Source organism: Engraulis encrasicolus, chromosome 24 (genome assembly GCF_034702125.1).
Source record: "Engraulis encrasicolus isolate BLACKSEA-1 chromosome 24, IST_EnEncr_1.0, whole genome shotgun sequence".
Classification (NCBI taxonomy): Eukaryota; Metazoa; Chordata; class Actinopteri; order Clupeiformes; family Engraulidae; genus Engraulis; species Engraulis encrasicolus.
This window is the reverse complement of record NC_085880.1, coordinates 37825037-37839613: the sequence shown is the minus strand read 5'-3', so window position 1 is coordinate 37839613 and position 14577 is coordinate 37825037. Positions and strand designations below refer to the sequence as shown.

Genomic DNA, 14577 nt, shown 5'->3' with positions numbered 1-14577 from the left:
TTATAAGCAACATTTTATTGAAATATAAAACACTATTTGCTGTTTCACCATAAAAAATGTGCCCTGTCCCACTTTACCAATAGCCATTGGTAAAGTGGGACGGTGGAAAATGTGCCCCTAATTAAAATATTTTATTTAAAAAATTAATGCATTTTTAACTAGATGATACTTAATGAAGTCACCTTTCATATGAAAACAGTTGTTGAGGCCTAACATCAATATTTAAAGTGCTAGGCCCTTAACATTATTGACCTCAGATTGCTATGTCATTTTCAAAATCGTTGTTTTTTTGGTTCAGCCTTTGAATGACATGTTATCACGCCCCCCAGGAAGACATCACAACCACACTTAATATTATATTTTAAACATTACATGCTAGAGAAAATATATCCAAAAGATTTAATTGGCTACAGTAAAGCAATATGAAGATATTGATGATAAATGCACTTTACCAGTTGTCCCACTTTATCAATGTTCACCCTATGTTCTATGCATCACATAAGCGTGAAAGAGCACCACACTTTCAAAGAACAACTCAGACCAGTCGTCTAAATAGGTAGGGTTTTTTTTTTGCCTTGAAAACAACAATCCCTGAGAGTTATTATATCATAGAGTAGGCTACATTATCTTCCCAACAAACCACATATCCCAAAATACCTCATTCTTCCACTGGGCTGGGCCAGGCCACTGTTCGCTCAGTGATTGGGCTGCGTAAAATTACGTTGTCCAATGTTAGCAAACGTCAATTTTGCCGCTAAAGTCCGAAGGCACTGGCAAGGGATTGTTACCACAACACTGGATGAATTAGGTAAGCTTAATAAAAGTAATGATATATTACATAACTGTTTATTGTTATGCAAACGTGTCAATTAAATGCCATTCATATTTGGGTTAAACGAAGTAGTCGTTTGAGGCTTTGGCTGAGAACTAGTAGGCAACGACACATTGGGCGCCAACCGTGTTGTCAGAGAGACTGGATGCCCATAGAATCTCTGTTGTTGTTGTTGTTGGGCTGTGAAGGCACGAACGGAGGTTTAGAACTACGGTTAGTTTTACTAACAAGTGAACCAACATCTTGTAAAAGCTCGCCTGTTGTGTACATGGGTGTAGGTTTTGTTTCGTTTGCATACGCATGGTCGAGGAGGTGTCTCGCAAGCAGGATCCAGAATTAGCCATATGCTAGTTATTTCTTAACTCGAACCCTGGTCATTTGTCGTTATTTTTTTGCTAGTTCTGATGCTGAACATTCGACAATTTTCGAACATAGCTTTGGTTATGACCACCATGAACGACCCAACTGCAGACTCTATGGACCCAAGTTATGCTAAGTTGCTGAATTAAGTCAGGAACTACTTTTGCGGAGTGACATTTAAAATACAAGACTTGTGGCGTTAAGCTTATAGTTACATTGTAACCAGAGCCGTCTAGCTTGTGGGACAATTTGTCCTCCATACGCTTGCAAACGTGGGCAAATTGGCCAGGAAAAGTAAGATACCGGTATTCCTGCCATAATTCCTTTCGACTGTGCTGTAAACACGTCTAACTCTGAAGACCAGCTTTACTATTCACACAGTATCTCAGGCAGGACCCCCCCCAAACCAGAAATGCCCACTTCTTGACTTCTTCATTTGATGCGTTCTGTTATCTCATTGCTCAATGTTTTTTTTCTTCCTTTTGTAAATTGCAGTAGAACTACCGAAACATGGGAATTCAGGGGCTTTTGCAGTTCATCAAGGATGCTTCAGAGCCTATACATGTTAAAAAGTACAAAGGGCAGACGGTGGCTGTGGACACCTACTGCTGGCTTCACAAAGGAGCATTCGCCTGTGCTGAGAAACTGGCCAAAGGAGAGCCCACTGACCAGTAAGCAAAATTACATTCAAGAAGAGACTTGGAGTAAGAATAGTGAACTGTCATGGCAGAGGAAGGTTGATTTTTTTTTTCTTTCTTTCATTTACAGATATGTCACCTACTGTATGAAATTTGTGGACATGCTGCTGTCCTTTGGCGTCAAGCCTATCCTTGTGTTTGATGGCTGCAACCTACCGTCCAAGCAGGAGGTCGAGAAGGCACGTCGCGAGTGAGTGTGAAGTCCACTGCAAATGTTTGCCCATTGATGTGCTCTTCTGTTTCACTTACTTGGTTGATCTTAATGATTATACTGTTCTTGTCTCGATTGAAGACGCCGACAGGCCAACTTGCTGCGAGGCAAGCAGCTCCTGCGAGAGGGAAAGCTGTCCGAAGCCCGAGAGTGCTTCACTCGATGTGTTAATGTTACTCACTCCATGGCACATGAGGTCATCAAGGTAAATTCTGTCTGTAATTCCCCCCGCAAAAAAACCTCACACCTCCTCATCCTTAAATGTTTGATGTACATTTTTACCCATCTTGGACTATGGTGACGTGCTATACGTGCATGCTCTTCCACCTCTCTTTTTAAAAAGCTTGATGTAGTTTACCATGCAGTGCTGTGTTTCATTACTAATGCAAAGATTTGTATGTCCTTGCACATGCTTTTTTTGTTTGTCTGTAAGTTAAGTCTTGTGCATGTGCCTCCTCTGTTTGTTTGTCTTGGTGCCGTCTTGACCAGGGGTGCGTTTCTCGACAACATCGTTGCTAACTAACTTAGCAACTTACTTGGTTGCAATGCAATTTCCCAATGGAAACCTAGTAAGTTGTGAACTGGTTAGCAATGATGCTTTTGAGAAACGGGGTGCAGGATTCCCTGGGGCCTATTAGAAAGCTGGTTCAGGAGTAAACCAGGTTCAGAGGTAAATCATCTAATAGAAGAGCCTGGGGTTCTAATTTTTTGAAGACGCCATGCTCTTCTATTAGATTATTTACCTGGCTCTTAGTTTACCAGCTGGTTTACCAGGGGTGCATTTCTGGAAAGCATAGTTGCTAACTATGTTAGCTACTTTGTTGGTTGCAATGCAATTTTCCATTGGCAACTACCGAAGTTGCTAACTGCTAACAACCATGCTTTCCAGAAAATCACCCCAGCTTTGTAGTATTGGCCCATGGAAGAAGAGGTTAAATAACGGTGGTTGTTGTTTTGTCTGCAGGCTGCCAGGACCAGAGGGGTGGACTGTGTGGTGGCCCCATATGAGGCCGATGCCCAGCTGGCCTTCCTCAACAAAGCGGGCGTCGCCCAGGCCATCATCACAGAGGACTCGGATCTGTTGGCATTCGGCTGTAAGAAGGTATTGCAGAATTGTGTCCAAATTTGGTTTTTTAGAACTTTCAGTAGACAAGGTGTTTTAGTGGGTTTTTCCGCCCATTGTATTAACCTGATCTATGGAGGTAAGCATTTTTTTAAGTTGTTTTTTTAAATTATACTACTATAGTGTATTGAAGGGAGAATTGTTACCATAGTTTTCCAGTGAAGGGAGACATGGGACTCAGGATTTAAATCCAGCATAGCAGCTTCAACACATTGACAGGCCATTTGACACTTGTGTGCGTCATGTCACGTCTCCTAGGTGATTCTAAAGATGGACAAGCAGGGCCACGGCTTGGAGATCGACCAGAACCACCTGGGCCGCTGTCGTCTCCTTGGCAACATCTTCACGGAGGAGAAGTTCCGCCACATGTGCATCCTCTCGGGCTGCGACTACCTGGCCTCCCTCTACGGCATCGGGCTGGGCAAGGCCTGCAAGCTCCTCAGGACAGCCAGCAACCCAGACATCCTCAAGGTAATGATAACAATATAATCACCTAAATTACATTTCAGGAAATTATCGTTAGGATGGCCAGCAACCCAGACATCCTCAAGGTCAGAGGACTACAAAATATTTTTTATATTTTTAGCCTTTATTAGTGTCCGTACGACAGTGTGAGAGAGACAGGAAACGATTGGGGAGAGAGAGGGGGGGAAGGATAGGCAAATGATCCGGGCCAGAATCGAACCCGGGTCGCCGGCATAGCAGTCCAGTGCCCTACCGTTAGAGCCATGGCAGTGCCCCAAATTTGTTGTTTTTGTTATTTTATTGTGGCGCAAGCATAATGATTAATCTTCAGAGTCAAATGTCATTCTTTCTGAAGTGGACCATCTTATTTTCATCTTCCAAATCCATTCAAATTACCCCTCTCTTACTTAAAGTCTGTACTGTCAACATTTTTCTTCAGGACCTATAAACCCATATTGAATCTTGAATTTCACCAAAGTATTGTGAAGGCACTCATGGCGATCGTCAAGCATGTATTCTGAATTTTGGTCCTGGATATTCATGTGTTGTTGACATTAATTGTGTGGCTAAATTGGATTGTAAGTGTGGTAGCAGGCTATGCTCAATACAGTATATTTGAATTTTTAAAGGGACACTGTGCAGGAAATGGTCAGAAAAGGTATTGCAACTATACTGCTCATTGAAACTGGGCTGCCTATTGCCAAATTTGATCTTTACATGAAAGTTTACAAAGTAGTATGAATGAATAAGTTACTTAGAATTTGATGCTGGTGGTAAGTCTTCATGAAAAAGGTAACATTAGTGAATGGGTAGCATGCATTCTGGAAATAAACAACTAAACATCTCACACAGTGTCCCTTTTAAGGGTGCTTTCCAAGTTATATTCTAACTGAAATACAGAAAAGATGGTCAGTATGCATGAAGCATTTCCATTTATTACATGGTTGTCTAATTCACACCTTCTGCTTTTCAGTGAAATATTGGCTTTGAAACATTTCAAATACTAACTGTTAACACATTAGTTAACACATGAGTTTAAATAATTAATTGAGTCTATCTTATCTCTTGCAGGTCATTAAGAAAATGGGCCAGTATCTGAAGATGAATTTAACGGTTCCAGAAGAGTACCTGGAGGGGTTCACCAAGGCTGAGAACACCTTCCTCTACCAGCTGGTCTTCGACCCCATGAGCAGGAAGGTGGTGCCACTCAACCCTTATCCCGCAGACATCGACCCAGCAACGCTCACCTACGCAGGAGTGTATCCTTTTCAAGGCACATTCGCTCTTTGAGTTTGCAACCTTTTTTTGAAGTTGTTCTCAGCCTTTTTTTAAATAACTGGCAGGCTTATGATGAGGTCAAGGGGGAGTGAGTGCCTGCCAATGCCCACTTGACCTCATCATAAGCCTGCCAATGCCTCCCCCTCCCCTTTAGTTTTAAGAAATATTGTAAACAAATGCCCTTTAAGTGCGACTTTAAGTAATTTCCTTAACTGTTACCTCAGAAATGTGGGCGATAAGAAAGGTTTACAGATGGCCCTGGGTAACGTGGACATCCACACAATGGAAAAGATTGATGACTTCAATCCCGACCATGCACATTTACAGGTATTCTACACAAACTCCCACACTCTACAGACTTGCCTCTGTGTCTGTGCAATTTTGTGCTTTGCACTTTGCACACATTGCTTTATTTGTATACCGGGAGTTGAATGTTTTAGTTGCAAGTAGTGTTAATTCCCTGTGGTGTTTCTTTATTGTCTCGCTCTCGCTTTCTCTCTCGCTCTCTCTCTCTTTTTCTCTCAGACCGCCAAACCTCGCAGTCGAAGTTGGAACGATGGGCAAGAGAGCAAGTCGCTCCCGCAGGGCAGCATTTGGGCAAGGAGCTACGTCCCGGGCATTACCAATGCCCCCAATGTCACCCCAGCCGCCAGAGAGAAGCTCTCTCCCACCAAGGGGAAGGAGAGGGTAGTCAGCGTGAAGGGCCTGAAGCTTTCTCACAAAGAACCACAGGTCAAGAGACCCAGACAAGGCAAGTTATTGTAGTGAAGTTTTAAAGGTACACTGTGCAGGATATGGTCAAAAAAGGTACTGCAACTATGCAGCTCATTGAAACTGGATTGCCTATTGCCAAGTTTGATCTTTTCATGAAAGTTTACTAAGTAATAAATTAATAACTATTTTTTTAGTATGGCCTAAGTAGTCATTTTTGCAGCTAAAAATGACTATTTCTGGAAATTCAAAATGGCAGACCATGGAGAAGATCCCCCTTTTCATGGAAGAAAAGTCTTTTTTCAGTCATAATGAATACTTTGAATTTGATGGTGGTGGTGGTAAGTATTCATGAAAGAGGTAACACTAGTGAATGGGTAGCATGGATTCTGACGCACAAAAGGCTTGTCAGAATGTATAATGTAATATAAATATTACATTAATGTAATGTTAAAGCTGATAAGTAAGAACAAAGTAGTATGTGAACATAAACTGGAGCAACAGATGTTTTTGACCCAGCCCTTTTTCAGTTCTACTACTGGACTGGATATGACACAAGCCTCGTGCCTTTTAGTGGTCCTAACTTTTTGTGAGTAGACTCGCCAAGCTGAGATCCGCTCGCACCCCCCCTGCTTATAGAAGAACGGTAGTGGGCCACCAGTGAAAATGAGGGGTTCGGGGAGGAGGTGGGACGGTTCGAGAGCCTTTGTACAAGAGAGGTGAATGGGTAGGAGAGAAAAAGGAAGGCAGCTGTTAAGAACTGCTCGGGCTGCTCCCAGGACTACGTTTAAGAAACAACATTTCTCACTGTAACAGTCTTTTTGTCCTCCCATCTGCAGAGTCCAGTATTTCAGAGGATGATTTGATGCATCAGTACGGTACGTCAGACCAGAAGAGGCCACGCGTACAGAGCTCGCCCGTCACGACAGCTACCTCACCTGAGAGCCGGGTCAGCAAAGAGAACCAGGCGTCCCCTTCTGCCGCCAGACCACGGAACCGCTTTGCCACGCTACTCCAGAAGAGGAACCAAGGTGCTGGAGCCGAGGAACGTGAAGGAACACTTAGCAGGTAGGAACACTGCTCATTTTTGTTGCTGGCATGGCATAGATCCGACCAGAGGAGCTCCCGTTTTTAATCCATCTTTATTTCTTCGACGTTTCGGGCCACCACGGCCCTCAAAAACGGAATGGAAATAAAGATGGTTTGAAAGGGAGCTCATCGGTGTGCGGTTCTTCCTTGCCCTATGTGAGCTTTATGTTTTGACCCCGCACCCGCCAAAAAGGAATTGGATGTGCATGAGATCTGACAGTCCATCCTCACTACTCTGTATCCTCTCCACTCCAGATTCTTTCACAGCAATAGTAGCAGCAGCACGGCGCTGGAGCGACTAAGCTCCCCTTCTTCTCCGTCTTCACCCTCGGAAAACACTACAACTAGCCGCCCGGCAGCATCCCATAATGATAATCCCTCCGCAGTAAAGACAGAAGTGGGAGAGGAGCCTCTGGTGTGCGAGGAGTCGTGCAGCCCTCCCTCGTCTCCTCCCCCTCTGCCTTCCCGGCCGGCAAGCCAGGGACTAGGAGTCTTCAGCTGGTCAGGCAGCTCCTCATCTACCTCCTCCTCCTCCTCTTTCTCCTCCTCCTCTTCGTCAATTAGGCGGCCCAGCACCCCGGCCACATCAGGTAGGGAGTTTTCCCCCCTCACTGTTGTAGGGATGCACCAATATTCATACAGTACTGGTATCAGTATTGACCCTGATACTAACTTGCTCATTATACTCTTACTCTTACTCGTACTCGTACTCGTACTTGTCATTTCCAGGCACCGATAATGTTATTTTATGAAACAATGCAGCCTCTCATAACGCTGCATTGACTTGAAAGCAGCATGGGGAAAATAGCCATGGAAATGGGCAATACAACAAATTTCATAGGTGGAAAAATACAAGGCTGTGCATTAATTTTAACTGTATGTTGGGGGTTAAAGTATCGGGATCGGTACTCAGTATCGGCAAGTACAGATATGAATGTACTCGTATCAGTTTTCAAAAAAGGTGGTATTTGCGCATCCCTACACTGTTGCCACCAGGCTGGGTAAACATCTGCATGCCCTGATCCTTGTGGCTATATAGCACTTGTTTGGTTTTTTTTGGTCTAAACTTTCTGATTTTGTGAATTGAATGCCATTTTAATATTTTATTATTGCTATTACTATTTTGTCCCTAATAGCGTCAGCCTTTACTTGTCGTCTTTTTTAATTATCGGTAACCATATTATATCTATTTCAGCTTTATTATTTATATTATTTGTATCTTTTCATTTCATTATTTTTTATTGTTATTATTTTTAATATTGTTGTTAATTAACTGTTAGGCACATTGAGCTGCATGTCTTGTATAAATTGTGCTTGTGTGAATTATACAAATACAGTTATTATCATGAAATTATTATTATTGTTATTGTTATTATTATTATTATTATCATGATTATTATTTATTTATTATTATTATTAGGTCTGGCCGCACTGCAGCAGTTCCAGAGGAAGAAGGAGGGCTTGTCCTGGGGCGGCTCTACTGCACAGAGCTCCAGAGCACAGCAGCGCCGCCGGTCAGCCTGTGTTTCGGACGATGAGGAGGAAGAAGAGCAGAAGGAGAAGAAAGAAGAGGTCAAGGAAGAGGAAAAGGAGGAGGTGGCAGACTGGTGTGTGAGGGAGAGGTCCTCCCCAGACTCGCCCCCCTCCCAGGACAGTGCCTACTTCTCCCAGCCCAACAGCACCTTTGGCAGCCTGGAGGAGACCCCCACCTCCACATACACCAGTCTGCTGGACGTCGCCACTCCTGAGGTAATGATGTACCACCATTCATTTTTTTTAAAGTATGTTTTGTGGGCTTTTTGGGCCTTTATTATGACAGGGGAGTGTGAGAGGAGACAGAAATTAAGGAGGAGAGCGATATGGGGTAGGCCTGGGAAATGACCCTGCCCGGATTGGAACTGGGGTCCCCATGGGCATGCAAACTCAAATGTGGGGGCTTAGCGCGCTGCGCCACATCGCCCCCGATGATGTACCACAATTGATGTTTTGTTCACCTGCCTGTAGACCTCCGGTACGTACGTTATGGCTGTGGTGGTTCTTTAAATTCATAAACCTTTCTTCCTTCTGCTTTCTCAGAAAACAGACTCGCCGCTAAGCCAGGAGGAGAGCCCCACTGATGCCTGTAGTCCAGAGGAAGGGAGGTCCACCCCCGTGAGACCAAAGGTGGGTGGAAAGACGGTCCTCTCCTTTTCACTCCTCATGCAGGGCTGATAGTATTCAGGCTCCATGCCTGATTTCAGACTTGACAGAGTTTGAAAAAAAAAACAAAAAAAAACATGGATAATAATTAGCCATTAGGTTATTCTTATCTCAGAAAGTGTTACATGTTTAGGGTTTTCTTCTACTATCAGGCTTGAATAATGGTCATACAAAAGTTATTAAATGTTTGAATAATGTGTCAAAATAGGCCTACGTTACGTCACTATGCAGTATCTTGTCGTCGTCGTTAGAGCAGGGGGAAAAGTTCAGGCTCAGGATTTTTTTTTCACTATCACCCCTGCTCATGTCAGTCAACTGTGATGCAGTACCGTTGTGGAGATGTTCGATAGTTAGAAGAGCAGGTGGCTTAAAAAAAAAAAAAAACCCTTGCAGTGCTGACTCACACAATTTGAATTATCATAGAAAATGTGTAGAGCAAAGTGACTTGACTTGATGAGACGTTAGTGTCGCATGCGGATAGATCATTGGTGTTATTGTTTGATGGGCACAGGTGAAGAAGGTAACAACTAGGGGTGTAAATCACAGCCTTCATGACGATACGGTACGGTATCGATTTCTTAAATCAGGGATTCGATTTTTTTCGATACTTAAGAATTCCCCACGATACGATGCGATTCGGTTCGATTTAATTTTTTCCAATTACTTTTCCACTACTATTGTGTTATGGAGCTAGGGCATTGCACAGAGGCCAGCGATTCGATTCTTAAGAATGCCCCACGATACGATGCGATTCGATTAAATCGCCGGCCAATACTTCTAATACATCGATACATTTCGATTTTATTTACATCCCTAGTAACAACTCTCATGTGTTCGATATCATTGTAACTAATTTGATATTCATGAGCAAACAAATAATCAGCCCGTTTCAAAAGCAGAGGTTCCAAATGTATGTTGTATGTTGTAAGGTGTTTCCCTCCTTTCAGTTAAACCGCCCATTTTTAGGCTTTCTCCTTTTCACTTTGTGGCTATAGTGCGTGTTTAACATGAGGCTTTTTGACTGCTTGCCAAAATGTTTTTTTTTCCCCTGTGAACTTGACTGATGCAATGACTGTCTGTTGCCAGCAGGTGGCAGGCCTTCCCCGCGTGCGGCCGTCGGAAGTGGCCAAGGGAGGGAAGATCCGCACCTCGGCCCCGGCGCGCGCCAGCGGCCTACGCAAGAAGCCTGCTGCAGGGCCTGGAGGGCGGAGACCTGCCAACGACGAGAACCAGCCAGGTGTGCAGGCAACCATCAGCGGCCTGTGGAAGAGCTTCGGCTTCAAGAGGTGGGTGGTGATCAGAGGTGTAAGCAGCAAAGTTTTGGCCCAAAGTACAATCAGCTCCAATGCAAATAAAATACATACAATTAAATACATATACTCATGTACATACTTAAATACATGCAATAAAATACATATACTCATGTACATACTTAAATACATACAATAAAATACATATACTCATGTACATACATAAATACATACAATAAAGTACATATACTCATGTACATACATAAAATCATACTCTAAAACGGCAGGACATTTTCCACGCGATCAAAGGCTTACAGTATTCAAGTCACAATAAGCTTGTTTTGAGATGACTGACTCAGGGCAGTCATGGGTGAGCAGTTAGGGCGTCATACTTGCATCCCAGAGGTTGCCGGTTCGACTCCCGACCCGCCAGGTTGGTGGGGGGAGTAATCAACCAGTGCTCTCCCCCATCCTCCTCCATGACTGAGGTACCCTGAGCATGGTACCGTCCCACCGCACTGCTCCCCATGGGGCGCCACTGAGGGCTGCCCCCTTGCACGGGTGAGGCATAAAATGCAATTTCGTTGTGTGCAGTGTTCACTTGTGTGCTGTGGAGTGCTGTGTCACAATGACAATGGGAGTTGGAGTTTCCCAATGGGCTTTCACTTTCGCTTTCAAATCTATACATTCACAGTATTAGTAATAGCAGAGGCTGTGGTCCGTAAACCGTGTGGTTGTGTGTTGTGTGTGTGTGTGTGTGTGTGTGTGTGTGTGTGTGTGTGTGTGTGTGTGTGTGTGTGTGTGTGTGTGTGTGTGTGTGTGTGTGTGTGTGTGTGTGTGTGTGTGTGTGCGCGCGCGCGCGCACGTACGCACAGTATGCACTATCTCTCAACAGTCAGTGTAGGAGGTCAGTGAGGTGCAGCAACGTTTGGACACGATCGTCCTGAACTTGATAACTTCAGTGTCCAAAATGTGTCTTATTCAGTGTGCAAACCTGCTCCCACCTTAAACTGTATTTTTTGGCTCCATGGACATTTAGAGTGCAATACCCTTGCTTCTAATCAATGTTATGCAGCTTCACATGAAATATACCGGTAGGCCTAAAGTCCAGGGGGAAATCCTGGTTTGTGCTCATAGTACGGCCCTTGGTGGACGTCATAACATTTGAAGTGGGGAGGAAAGAGTTCCTCTCCCCTAATTTAGGCCAGCCCCTCAGTGAGGCTGCCAGTTTTTGGTTTATAAACACAGCGTTGTGAGGAGGGGGGTGCAAGACACTGGCAGCCAACCACTTGAGCTAAATTTTTTTACAGACAGCGATTTCCAACAATCAGAACTTAAGTTGAGTTGTGCGCAGCCAGTTTCACGCAGTCAGTAGAAAAATAAAACTTTGGACCCTTGTATAGGAAGCCTGATATCATGGGCCTATACTACAAAGCTGGTTCAGGATAAGTTAAGGTTAAGTTAAGAGGTAAGTTATCTGATATGAGAGCTTTTCGTAGCCTCTTACTGCAGCAGGGGTCGCCGGCGACCCTATTCACTTGCTGAAAATGCTTAACCACATCATAACAACATTGCTATGACATTACAGAGAGCCATAGTGCTGCGCTGAGGGGTTAAGGACTCCAGGCTCTTCTATTAAATGATTTACCTCTTAACTTAACCTTAACTTATCCTGAACCAGCTTTGTAGTATGGGCCCCTGGTCAGGTGGCACGTGAAGCTATAGACTTCATAGCATAGGTAAAGCATGCATGTATGCCTTTCTGGAACAGGTTTTGTGACTCCCTGCAATCGATGTCAAAACAGCTCCCAGGTATGTAGGCAATGTCTGTAATGTAGATGTACATGCCCAGAAATTACCATTTCTGCCCAGAAGTGACATTGCTACTGAAGACTCATGCTCAAGCAATGAATCTTCCTTTACCTAGCTCTGTGGCTCCCTTTTGATGTTTGATGTTTGTGGTGTGTACACACATATTGAAACTGAATCGGCGTTTCTTAAGCTTGCCTGTAAATCTGTAAATAGCTAAGAGTATTTCCGGCTGCCTTGAATAAGTGGGACTGGACAGTAAATTGAAATGGGGGGAGGGATTGTTTTTTTTATGATTGGTACATCAGCAGACAATTAAAAAAAAAGACACTGACCATTTCACTGTTTTTCTTTAATAAACGACGTTTCGGTCCTAGACCTTCATCAAGTAAACTCAAGAGAGTTTATCATTTATTAAAGAAAAACGGCAAAATTGACAGTGTGCAGGAGTTTTTCAAGTTGTCTGCGGAGTGACCCATGAGCCATCTCCGACGCACCTGCCAGCTGAGTTGTGGGGGGAAAAAACCCTCCAAGTTTAATGATTGGTACTTTCCCTGTAAGTGTTTATGAATAGTCAGCCAGTGTGTAGCCAGTCAGTAGTTTTTTCTGACGCCACTGTGTAGTTAGAAAGCCTAAAGGCGAAATAGTCAGGTCAGGTGTAACTAAAAGGTTATTTAGGTAGTGTATATAAAAAGAGCATCCAAGATGGTGGCAGCTCCCATTGTTGTTTGGAAGGTTTAGATCTGGAATTTGTAGGCGTGATCTGTGTGCCTCGTACCGTAGGGCCAAGAGATGGGCGTGTCATGACGTGAGAGATTAAAAATCCCCTGCAGCAGCAGCCAGAATGCATGCCAGCCAGCCAGCTAGCTAGCCAGCTAGCAGTGTTAGCAGCCATCTGAATCCAGTCAAGTCAAGTGTACTCTATTGTCAAAAATCTGTGTAACAAGGTTAGCACAGAAGGTTGAAATTGTGTTTGAGCAGTGTCCAATGTGCATATAAACTAAACGTATAAATAAGACATTGACTAAACACACACACACACACACACACACACACACACACACACACACACACACACACACACACACACACACACACACACACACACACACACACACTGTGCAGTTAAACTAACATGCCTCTCATCAGGCTGCTACTCATGCTTTGAAGTCAACTCACTCCACCTGGTTTGCCACTGTGTGTTGTGGTGTGTACTGTGTCTGTGTGTGTCTAGTTTTGTCAGTCTGTCTGTCTGGCTTGTACATGCATGTGAATAACGCATGTGCCGTGGCGTGCACAGCAAGGCCCACATGTGTGACATGACATGAGTGGGATTTGTGGTGTCTGTCTTCTCCTTGACGTCGTCTCTCTCTGCCGATTAATTTGGTTGCTCTGTGCCAAGTTAACTGGTACTCTACTGCAAACCTCATCCCCACCCACCCCCGGTGCTGCTTGCTTCGTCAGAACAGGAAATCTCTTCTGGAGCAGAGTTTTTGTGGTTGCCTTGCGGTAGTTTCAGAAGCTTGCCTTGCCTTGCATTAGAAGTAAACATGCTGAAGAACTTCAAATGAACTTTAGACCAGTTGCCTTCTGTGGTGGTATCCATTTTTATTTATTGATTTTTTTTTTTATTCTCACCATTGCAGAGAGGCCACCAAGATTGCGCCGTGCAAGAAAGGGGAGCCCATGTCGCCAGTGGAGGACAACGTGGTGACGTCATGCTAACACCTCCAGCGGACTTCCTGCTAACACCTCTGGCTAGCGGACTTCCTCCAGACAGGTGTCTGAAATGGTGTTCTTTTCCAGTATGCGGACTCCCGTCCTCAGCCTGCACTTGTGGCCTCACGTTTTGCTGACGCCCTGTCTCCGTTGAGAAAACAACAAAGTTTCCCTGCTGTGTTAGCCTACCCACCACAACTCTTGGGGGGCTATTCTTCTCTCACCATCCCGATTGCAAATGAGAAAATGACATTAGAATTGCGCTTTTTGCGAGATGGTGAAATCTGTCTTCAATTTCAATAGACAGTAGTCAATTTCTGTCTTCAGTGACGTCCTCACGAGGCCACAAGCAGGCAAGCAGGCAAGAGAGGACGGGAGTCCGCATATTAGAAAGAGGACTCTGGTGGCTGACCACAACATACTGTGTATGTTAAAGCTGGACACATCAAATGTTTTTTTTGTTTCTGTATGTCTTGACATGCTGCTTTTTTAAATCTACTAATAAAATGTATAATTTTTTTGTCTTATATGTGACTTCATTGTCATAGTCGTGACTCAAAATGTCAAAATCTAAAATAACTTATACAGTATGTCCTGGTCTTAACAGCAGCAGTTTCAGGAAAAATATAACTTACAGATGACTTGGAATACATTGTTAATGTTGTGAGGGCTCATTTAAAACCCCACCCATCCCCCCCACCTCATTTACAACGTTTGTGGCCCTTGAGGTCATTTGATCCGACACCCGACATAGTTTTAATGTTGCAGCTTCACATGAAATATGACTCTTGAATCTTAGAAGATACCGTTGCAATACAATTAAGTTCTATTCA

General features: G+C 43.9%; 1 protein-coding gene across 2 annotated transcripts; it reads left to right on the top strand.

Annotated features, from left to right (window-relative positions):
- Positions 1–708: 708 nt before the first annotated feature.
- On the top strand, positions 709–14270 carry exo1 (exonuclease 1). Of its 2 annotated transcripts, none has more exons than XM_063191954.1 (15): positions 709–808; positions 1688–1863; positions 1961–2080; positions 2183–2306; positions 3066–3203; positions 3483–3695; positions 4761–4948; positions 5192–5294; positions 5493–5718; positions 6518–6746; positions 7023–7357; positions 8188–8516; positions 8844–8930; positions 10056–10252; positions 13672–14270. In XM_063191954.1, the coding sequence occupies exons 2-15, from the start codon at positions 1703–1705 to the stop codon at positions 13748–13750; spliced, it is 2529 nt and encodes an 842-aa protein (XP_063048024.1). In that variant the 5' UTR covers positions 709–808; positions 1688–1702; the 3' UTR covers positions 13751–14270. The 2 variants fall into 2 exon arrangements, with proteins under 2 accessions (XP_063048024.1, XP_063048023.1); XM_063191953.1 differs by having other exon boundaries at positions 10053–10252.
- Positions 14271–14577: the final 307 nt, after the last annotated feature.

Excerpts from the sequence above, each read along its gene's own strand:
- exo1 (XM_063191953.1), top strand. The coding sequence starts at position 1,703 with ATGGGAATTCAGGGGCTTTTGCAGTTCATCAAGGATGCTTCAGAGCCT. Across the intron at positions 8,517-8,843 it reads TGGACGTCGCCACTCCTGAG|AAAACAGACTCGCCGCTAAG; the intron begins GTAATGATGTAC and ends CTGCTTTCTCAG. Across the intron at positions 10,253-13,671 it reads AAGAGCTTCGGCTTCAAGAG|AGAGGCCACCAAGATTGCGC; the intron begins GTGGGTGGTGAT and ends TCACCATTGCAG.